We start from the raw sequence: 10927 nt of genomic DNA, 5'->3' as shown, positions 1-10927 counted from the left end.
GTGTGTGTGTGTGTGTGTGTGTGTGTGTGTGTGTGTGTGTGTGTGTGTGTGTTATTGTTCTTAGAAGGGCCCTCAGATTCCAGGGAGACTTTAAATCAGAGTCCTCTGAATGCAGGGCATACAGTTCCTTAACTGACAGCCCCGGGAGGCAGCAAAGGGCAGGTGTTCTGAATTCACTCAGTTTCTCTCGCCTGCCAAGATTCTCTTCCAAGTAGGAATGGCACATCACTCATTCAGAGATAAGATGATGTCATCTTCCAAATCAGAGTTGTCTGAGCTGTCTGCTGAAAGGTAAGAGAAGGGAGAGACGATTATGTGCTAGGATTGTAGGAAACTCCTACATTGAACACACTTATGCATGAGCAGGGTTAATTACCACTTTCCAGAAAGTAGAAAATACATCAATTAACTCCTTGGAGCTTGACTCCAGAGAATACGCCTGTTGCTGGCAACAGTGGCCACCCCTGGGATCTCTGGCTCTTGCCTTTCAAAAGACCTGAGCTTAGAGGCCCTGCTTCCCGCCTGGGTTGCCTCAGAGGGATCAAGTAAGTGTCCTCAAGCCTCCTCCTGGGGCACTAGGCTACAAAGAGACAGGGCTGAGGGGAGCACCAAAGTCCCAGTCTCAAGCCTATTGTGTCCTTAGAGCAGGATCATAAGCCTGACCCGAGGAAGCACTAAGAGAGAGGCTGCTGAATTAGAGTGTTCCAGGCCAGCATGGGTTTCAGAGTAAAACCCTGTCTTTAAAACAAAATGTTACTAGGGGACCTGGAGAAGATGTCAGGAGGAACAAAGTCAGCCATTCAGAGTAGCAGATATGAAGGATAACAACACAATTCTTAAAGAGTTCTAACATTCAACACAAAGACAGTACAAATAAAATTAAATTCTGCATCAGACCAGACAGGCATGCTCATCTTTTCACAATAGTAGCCTTTGTACTTGAATCCCATGGTGGATATCTTATATGGACACACTAAAACTTATTTTTAAAAGTAAGGCAGGCTGAATCCCTTCCTCCAGTCCTCAGAAGCCTACAAAGGCAGAAGATCCTAGGACTCATTCCTTGTCATGTAGCTAGAGAAAAAAACCATCCATGGCAAACAAGTAGGAAGCTAGAAAGAACGGAAACTGAGGAGGGCCCTGGACTCACTCTGCAGGCAAGGAATGAAATCATTAACAGTACTTCTAGAAGGATCCATTGAGCAATGAAACTAAGCGGTCACAAAAGAGCCTCTCAAAGCCAAGCGTGAGGGACATATCTACAATCTTGGAAGACTAAAACTCAGGCTCAAGGCCAGCCTGGATACAGTGAGACCCTGAAGACAAAATACACCATGCCTGTCTGGTCAAAGTCAAAGGGAACTGGCCTAGTGTTTGTTCAAGAAACCATGAAATGCCGGGCGTGGTGGTGCACACCTTTAATCCCAGCACTCGGGAGGCAGAGGCAGGTGGATTTCTGAGTTCAAGGCCAGCCTGGTCTACAAAGTGAGTTCCAGGACAGCCAGGGCAATACAGAGAAACCCTGTCTCGAAGAAAAACCAAAAAAGAAAAAGAAACCATGAAAAAGGGCCAGTAAGGTATATCAGTAGGCAAAAGTCCCTGATACCTGCTCTCCAGGGGGTTCTATCCCTGTAGAGAACCAACTCCCACAAGCTGCCTTCTTCTAACTTCCATACACTGGAAAGCGTTCTCTCCTCTCTTCTCTCTCTCCTCTCTCTCTCTCTCTCTCTCTCTCTCTCTCTCTCTCTCTCTCTCTCTCTCTCATATGGATGTGTTGCACGTGTCTCTGGTGTCCACCCAAGGAGGTCAGAAAAGGGCAACAGATCCCCTGGAATCAGCATTACAGATGTTAAGAGCCATCACCACTGTAGGTGCTAGCATCAAACCCAGGCTCTGCAAGAACAAGTGCTCTTAACCACTGAACTATCTCTTCCACCCCTAAACATTTTTTTGAGTACATAATGGGATGGCCACAATGAAAACCTGATGCTTGAACCTAAACAGACCATGACCCAGCAGTTCCTCTGAGATAAACTCAATAAGGAAGGCACTGTCTACTCCCCAGAGCCACACAGCACCTGCCCTGCCAGATGCTTCTGCAGACCTCGAAGGACCCTAAAGTGGTAACATGACAGGCAAGTCAACAATGCCAGGCCCACCTGGCCTGAGACACGCAAACCCCAGAATAAACAAGGGATTCAACCCTTTGCCCAACAGCAAAAAAAAAAAAAAAAAAAAAAAGGGGGGGGGGAAGCCAAGACTTCACATCTGAGGGCAGAGCACTGCTTGTCGAACACCACAACCACCTTCCTCACACAGCAGCCAAAGGTCAGATGACAGGGCTCCTTTTGTCTACCTGCCCTAGCGTTTTCTCAGTTCCAAATATTGCAGTGACCCAATTCCTAACTTGTGGTCAGGGCCTCCCATTCTGAAAAGTCTTTGTAGCAAAGGCAAATGAACTACAATAATCCCAGGGTTTTGAGCTACTGTTGCCTTACAATATCCAGGCTTAAGAGCAAGGGGTCCCCAGAAGCATAGACGAAAAGACCCCCAAAGACAACATGCCTCTCTTTCAAGGACAGGTTTGTATCTGAAGCTATACCCCTGCATGACCCAGGAACTGTGCAAAGTCACATGGTGACCCATGGATCAGACCATAGAAAGGCTCCCTAAGTTGAGGAAGGTTGGGTTCCTCCATACAAGCAGAGTGAAGCTTGTAATAACACTTGCAAATGAGGGGTTAGTACAATCAGTCTGCTCCACTGACAGCCATGAGGGATAGCAACATCCACAAAGGACAGCCCAGAAAACACGGGGAAGAGCACTAAAAGACAACCTGCAGGTGACAGCTGTGTCTCCTCCACCTCAGAGTCCAAGTAGAAATGTCCAAATGTCATGTATTTTATGTCAGTGTTTACACCCAGGTTATAGTAACAATATTCTCATAACTTAAAGAGTTTTCCAGATTAACTTTGCTTTAAGAAAGTTAATTTTCAGAATTTAAGCAAAATTCTGAAAGGAGGGTATACTGTTACCAAATACAAATTGAGAGGGCTTAATATTCAAATTAGGAATGGAAAACCCGAAGCTGGGTGTGGTGTCACATGCCTGTAATTCTAGCACTCAGAAAGTGAAGACAGAAGGATTGGGGAACTTGAGGCCAATCTGGGCCATGAAGCAAAACATGTTAGACAGCCAGGGCAAACTCGGGAACTGAGAGGACCACGCTACCCCGTATAATGGAGTAAATCCAAGCACTGTTGGCTGAGCCCTTGTCGGTCACCTCAGTGTCATAAATAGCTGAGGGCAATGCACATTAACCATGTGGTCACTGCTGCCCACGAGTGCCCCTAAAAGAAACCCTTAAATGTCAACGGTCTGCCACAGTGAGACCCAATGTAGAACTTAGAAGTATGTATCTTCCCAATGCAAGCAAGCTAGGGTTAGCTAAAGTATGTGGAAGGCAAATGGTTCCCAGCACTAGGAATGTGCACAGTCCTACGATGAAGAGAGCCAAGTCCAAGTCCTAGAAAGTGTTGGAGCACGGATCAGGCTCCTTGCCGTAACTGTTCAACCCGTAACTGTTCAACCCAGTCTCAAGACCATGTGGGTGTCCCTGCTGTTCTGCCAAGACTCCTTCCATTTTTCTTTGTAATTTAATGGGTACAGGCTTAGAAACATTACAGAATAAAAAAAGCCCAGATATCTTCGCTCCTCTGGTGATTAAATGCACATTAGCACATCTATGTCTCATTTACTGTTGTAAAGCATGAGCAGAAGCTGGAAGTGTCATCTGGATTGTTGGGACACCGGCACTGGTAGCGGCTCTCTGCTCTCATTCACTGCCCCATCATGGAATAAGTACACAGCCCTGTGAATGAAGGCAGTTGTCAGGGTTAGAGTAGGGGGAAGGAAGGTTTCTCTCTTTTATCTTTGATGGGGAAGTAGTTTTATTTTCATTGTCTAGATTACCCCCGCCCCTTTTTATGGAGATCTCACTGTACTGGTTAAAAGCATGAGCTCAGGTGTTTAGAACATTCTGTCTAGCCACTTCTCACTCTAAGTAGGCTTGGGGAGGAAAAGGCCCGACCAAACCAAAATGGAACACCCAATGATAGTACTGCCACCCTGTTAGACTCTTTGTTGGGTCTCTCCTTCAAAAGCAACTTTTGACTAGTCTTGTCTATCTGGAAACTTCTTTAAATCTTGGGTTTTGGTAAAGTATTTTTAATTTCAAAACAAAACAAAAAAAAAAAAAAAGCAACTCAAGTGAGACTCCTACGAGTACAAGTGGCTCCAGCCACCTGCTGTAGACTGAGCCCACCTAACCTGCATTACTAACCTGTTGAAGGGAGGTAAAAATCTGTCTCTAATACCTCACTATTAAAGCTTGATTTAAAATGTCCCTGGGCCCTCCGAGGTCATGGCCAGGGGTTAACCCACAGAATCATCTCAACCTTTGAATATGATACACCACAGCTAGGTGAGTATAAGCAACCCCACTCTCACCAAGACCTTCTTCAAATATGATAAGAGGATTTATTATGTCTCTCCTAAGGCAATCAACTGTCAGTCCCAACTCTATAAGCACATAAGCGATATTTGTCTGAAAGAAAATGAACTTACACCAGGTAGAGGAGCAGTATTGTGTGTACACAGTACAGGTAATAGAAGTTTCTATATTAAACACAGTGCCACGCACCTCTCCTACCAGGAAGCATGATCATAAACAGGAGGCTGTCTGATAGAGCAACATTAAGTTTGCTTGACCTGGGCCACCACAATACAACTTTGCCATCACATAAAATGATATAAATGTATGTGTGTGTTCTTACTGCTCAGCACGATAGCAACATATACTACAGAGCATTGGAAATGAGAAGCTAATTTTTAATTTAATTATATGTGAACAGCCCTCTGTGCTACATGGCTGTTATTATCAGACACAGTACCTACCATGCCTGTAAGAATGCTGGGTATATATACCAGCTAAGTAAGACAGGAATCACTCTTCACTCAGGCAGGGCAGCAATACAAGACTCAGGACCACAGCCAGAAGTGCCAACAGTGACACTCTCGGGGTGACAGAGACATGTCAAGAGTGCAATGTTGGCGTCTGCCCAGTCTTAAAGCTGATTATTCGGGAATTCATTAGCAAAGATGGGAATGGCTTCAGAAATCCACCAGTGGGAACTTACTATACAAACTGGAGTTTGTTCTTTAGAGTTCCGAACAAGAAGTGGGATAGGGTGAAAGGAACAAGACAGATGCATTGGCTCCTCAGCCTTCAGGAGAGATTGGCCAAAAGCAGCCAGGAAAGGGCTCTCCCACGTAAGGCCCTTCATCTGTACACAACAATCACGGAGGCAAAGGAGCCTGTGAAGAGCTGCTTCAAACTGACCTCAGCCAGACCCTCAGGTGACAGCCATGCTTCCGCCTTCCTAAGCCCAATCCTTTAAAGCTGGAATTCAAAAACTATGAGCTCACTACCTATTTTGTAAATAAGTTTTATTGTAAATATCAATTTATGTTTGGCCTGTGACTGCCTTCTCCTTACTACAGGGGATCTGAGGCTGTGACAGGGACCACAAGACCCAGGAAGCAAAGCAGCACTGCCTCTGCTCTCACAGAAGAGTGTGCAAACCTTCGCTTATGAGTTAAGAGGAGAGAGCCACCTGATGGCTACAGAGTCTGACAGGAGAAGAGGCTGACTAATGCCTTAGGGCTTTTCCTCAGGGGCCAGAGTGGGGAGTCAGCAGAACCCAAGCCCAGCTGTCTTCTGGAATGGGTTGGTACAGCGGAGGGACCTGGCCCGGGTGCGGCGGCTCACCCAGACTCTGCCCTGTACTTACTGTCCCCCAGGATCAGCTCCACCTCCTCATCTGCATCAGAGTCTTCATCTTCCCCCTCCTCTCCCTCCTCTAGAAGGTTTGCTAACTCTTCATCAGAGGGAGAGAAGTCATTGTCTCCATCCTCTCCTGCATTCTCATTGTTGTCATCCTCCTCCAGTTCTGCCTCCAGCAACTGGTCAGTGTCTAGTTCATCTAAATCATCAGTATCATCATCATCTTCATCATCATCTTCCTCCTCCTGTTCTTCCTCTTCCTGGTGAGAGAGCATGAAGTCCATTAGGAGAAGCACAAAGCCTTAATCTGTATGGGCCATGTGGTGATTGATTCCTATCCAAGGGGACAGAGTAATAAACTGTTAGTAGAACAGACTTGTCAGTGGTGATTAGGCACACATGTTCAAGACATTTGAAAACCTCCTCAGGAAGGATTACTGACCCTCCACAATGGCATACTGTTACATAGCCCTTAAAGAGAAAACCTGCCTCACAGATGTCTCAAGCCACTGCTAACTCTAAAGGACCAGAGGGACTCTTCTGCTTCCTGCATCAGGCAAAGTTGAGTGAACTGAGTTCAGACATCGGACAAAAGACCCTGAAACCTAAAATCCCACATTCTAGCAAAACAAAGAACACAGCGGCTGAGGTGCCAGCTCATGTACTCCATCCTACAGAATAGGCAGATACCTACCAAAGCTGCTAAGCACTCAATAGCAATGTTTCAACAAAACAGAGTAAATAGACCTGCCTTTCCTGTTACAAAGTGACAGGATGGATGGATGGAGAGAGAGAGAGAGACAGACAGACAGACAGACAGGCAGCTAGCACACTCATCCATTCTTCTACTGTAATTTACCAAAATTATGAAACCTACTGGAAAACCAATAAAGCATTTGCATTTTCTCTGGTTTCTAAATCTCCTGCATTCACTTAAAAAACAAGCAGTTTGTTGACGAGGCCCTGGGTTCAAACCCCAGTACCATGGGAAGAAAATCATCAGAGCTATAGAATAACCCAGACCCATAACAAGCAGCTCTGGTATTAGTGCAGATGAAAACACATGTGCCCATGCACACATGTGGACGTCAGAGGATAACCACAAGTGTTGATCATCATCTTCCATCTTGTTTAAGACAGGACCTCTTGTTCTTCTGCCACCAAATCTAGGTCTGGTCTGTAAGCTTGTAGGGCTTCTCCTGTCCCCACCCCACCCCCCTTGAGACCTCATTATAGGAATTATGGTATGACAGCTGCTTACCACCTTCCTAGCTCTATGTGGTTCTAGGGATCCAAGCTCAGGTCCAGGCTGTAGGGCAGCACTCCACTCACTCAGCCAGCTCCCACCCACAGAGACTTCCTGATACCTGTCTGATACAGTGATTTAGGCTTTTCAACCATTTATGGCTGCTACATGGGGAAAACTAATGATGTCCAGTAATCCTTATGTGTATGTGTGCGTGTGTGATCACTTGAATCACAATTCTATAGCTGTGGCTACATATCAATGGCTAAGCCTTGACCCATCTGAAAGGAGCTAAAAAAATGTCTAGAGGAGGCAGAAGTGAATAACACAGTCAAGCTCACACAAATAAAAGATAAACAAAAAGAAGCCAAAGTCAAGAAAAACCCCAAGTGCTTATCAGATCATAACTTCAGCCACTCTGCAGGCTCATTTCCATGGCCTTGACCAAAATTAGCTCTCATCTATTAACAAAGAACCAATTTAAAAATAAACAAAGAAGAAATAACCCTGGACCATAAGCCTCTGTAGTAAACGTCACAGGTAACCTGCTTCTAAACGCCACTGCTAGTCTGATCCTGTTTTTTCCAGACTTTCTTAACCTAAGCACATTTTTATTATTTCTGCCTGTACATACCATCTCACACAAAGACTCATATAGTTTTACAACTGAACTCTGGCTGATTCTAACAGCCAGAGCCTTGTCTCTCAGTTACCAAGTCAAACTGAAACTTACTTTCAATTATCCCACTCCCTTGGCTCCATAACCAGTTAACTTGTTTCTCAAAAACTAGAGTCTCCAACACCTCCTCCTTTCCGTATACTGCCCTCAACTGGTAGGCTACCTTCACACGCACCAGTCAGCTGTGTCAGCTCTGTATTATCTATTCCCTTTCATGAGATAAACATCCCAAGGGCCCAATGACACATCCTACAATACAGAACTGTTTAAAAAAAAAAAAAAAAAAGCAATGGCCAATTACTGCAAATCTATCAAATGCCAATTTCTTTGAATTTCATTAAATGAAGTGTTCTGATTAAATCAGGTCTGCCTCTCAAGTGTGACCATCGGAATCACCTGAGAAATGTTTTCCAAAGCACATACTGTAGTAGTCACTTATCTAGACTGTTCTTAATAAATTTAAGGTTAACAGTAATTAACTGACAAACTATTGAACTTTCAGCATTCAGACACAGTCCTACTGTCAGACACCAAGCATGTCATACTTGCCTACTTCACACTCCTAACTTCCTCAGCACCTGTTGTCCTGAACTGACCCCCTTAAAAGACAATAGCTGTTTTCGGGGTAACAAGCACATGTGCTTTTCTCTCCTTAATAGCAGAATTCAATTCAAGTATATTTTGGTTTTATTTTTTTAAGGGAGGGGAACCTTCAAGAGTCAGCACATTCACCTCTGGCCAGTGGAGGACACACAGGAAGCACAGATTCCAAACAGAGTGCAAAGAAGAAAGCATTAGTCCCTTATTTAGACTGTTATTAATAAACTTAAGGTTATCAATAATTGACAAATTATTGACTTTTCAACATCTAGGGAAAATGATCAATTATTAATCTTTGACTTCCTAATTTTCCCTATAAGTCAACAACAGAGTTGACCAAAATAATTTTTTAGAAATACAGACTCTAAGCCAGGCGTGGTGGCGCACGCCTTTAATCCCAGCACTCGGGAGGCAGAGGCAAGCGGATTTCTGAGTTCGAGGCCAGCCTGGTCTGCAAAGTGAGTTCCAGGACAGCCTGGGCTATACAGAGAAACCCTGTCTCAAAAAACAAAAAACAAAACAAAAAAAAAATACAGACTCTAAACATGAAATGAATAATATAAACTCTAGTGGGTGACAGGCTTATCCATGCTCTCATGAACTTCAAAAAGCCATGTAGAGTGAAGCTTTGCAAGGCTAAGTTGTTCTGTGCATTTCATTCATTAACATGATGTACAGTTCATCACTTTCTGTCAAATATTCAAACCTACTGAAGTCTAAGGGTAAAGGGCAACTTTTTCATTAGCGTGTGTGCGTGCGCCTGAACGTGTGTGTGTGTGTGTGTGTATGTGCGCGCGCGCGCGTGCGTGCACACTCGTGTGTAAGTAGAGATCAGAGGACATCTTGTGGAAATCTGTTCTCTCCTTCCAACACATAGTTTTGGGTATTGAATTCATGTCATCAGACTAGGCAACAAACAATTTTAAATGCTGAGCCTCAATGATCCAAATGGAAACCACTTTTGGGGTATATTTAAAGAGCATCTCAGTAACCCTCAATAAGTACCATTTTACACAGGTACTTTAAGGTGGACCGTTTTAGCAAATGGCAACTGACCATTCATTGTCCTGAGCTTCATTTGCTAAGATGAAAGGCAAATTCAAAGGTGTTGGTCACAGGTGCTTGCATCCCTAAGCCACACATGACACACCTGAACCATCTGAGAAGACCAAAGAGCAGGTAGCAAGACCAGGACAAATTTTTGAATAGCAAATAACTTATATGAAAATGAAAAGTCTAGTTTTAAAAATCAAGTGAAGCATATAAACCAAAGCGTGCATTAAAATACTCAGAATAGCAGTGGGGAGGGCCAATGGGAGCAGTAAATATATCACACAATCACATGAGTCTGCAAACAATCTGCACCAACACAACAATGTTAGAGAGGACAGTAATAATAATAAATAATATCTCATCCCAAACATCTCTAAATCAAAAGCACTCAATAATGGATGTCTTTCAAATTTGAAATGTAGCAGATGGTGGACCAGACTAAAATGGTGGTACACAGTGAATTTAGCCTAGACCCTGAGAAACCTGAAAGCAGTACTAACCCATGCCACACACTATGCACACAACAAAGCCCCTCCAAGCTACAAAGCTTTCACGCTCTTCTACACATAGGGCACCAGAGCTCCTTGCCAGGGCCCACCGAGGCTGCCTATTTGGACACTGGCATCCATGCTGAGATAACTTCTATTTTCCCTTCAGAACCAAAAAAGTTAGAAACCCCTACCAATGAATGACCTGTCCTCATCCCAGCACCTTTCTCATGTAATTATTAAACAGGAAAGTTAGGCAGAATCATCCTAACATGAGCTCCCTGGAGACAGTGGGGCAAGGAGTGCAATACTTAGATTAAGCTGACAGTCTGATTCCAAAGCCAGCAAGTTACCCTCTGCCTATCACCAACACCAGCGTCTTGGGCAATTCTAGTTTCCTTTCAAGCTCCACCTTGAAGGATAAACAGAAACCCAGCTACACTGGCGCAGGTAATGATCCCCAAAGCACACCGCTGCCCGGACCCTTATAAACTTCAAAAATATGCAGGGCAGGGATAACGATGTTAGACAAGTAACTTAAAATACACCTGAGTCTGAGTTACTTCAGACTTATAGTTACATATATCCCAGTCAGCTCAGTGATGCACAATGCACTTGTAACTGTAAAGTCTAACAGGGAAACACACACCTGAATTTCAAAGTAGTACAGGAAAACATCTTTGTTTAGACAGTACTAAGGTCTGTTAGAGAAAAATGAGTCCTTAAGCCCACTGCACTCAGGAAACTACTGGCTTTTGAATTTGTTTGTTTGTTTGTGGTTTTGGTACTATTGTTTGTTTTGTAAATCTTCTTTGAGATTTGGTTTTGTTGTTTGGGGACAAGGGTTGTTGTTTGAACAAACCAAGGACAACTTGATTAGACCCTATATCAAAGCTTAAAAAAGGATGAAGCCAAGCCGGGCATGGTGGCACACGCCTTTAATCCCAGCACTCGGGAGGCAGAGGCAGGCAGATTTCTGAGTTCGAGGCCAGCCTGGTCTACAAAGTGAGTTCCAG

General features: G+C 44.1%; 1 protein-coding gene across 1 annotated transcript in view; it reads right to left on the bottom strand.

The window, feature by feature from the left end:
• Positions 1-6: 6 nt before the first annotated feature.
• Dcaf1 (DDB1 and CUL4 associated factor 1) overlaps positions 7-10927 on the bottom strand; it is a 42020-nt gene continuing 31099 nt past the window's right edge. Inside the window, exons 19-20 of the mRNA XM_029543388.1 lie at positions 5853-6105; positions 7-281 (exon numbers count right to left, since the gene is read on the bottom strand). Of these exons, the coding sequence (XP_029399248.1) occupies positions 226-281; positions 5853-6105 (309 nt within the window). The 3' untranslated portion in view covers positions 7-225. The remainder of the gene's footprint in view (positions 282-5852; positions 6106-10927) is intronic.

Source organism: Mus pahari, chromosome 10, assembly GCF_900095145.1.
Source record: "Mus pahari chromosome 10, PAHARI_EIJ_v1.1, whole genome shotgun sequence".
NCBI classification, from domain to species: Eukaryota; Metazoa; Chordata; class Mammalia; order Rodentia; family Muridae; genus Mus; species Mus pahari.
Note: the sequence above shows the minus strand (reverse complement) of the source record. Positions and strands in the feature narration are given on the sequence as shown.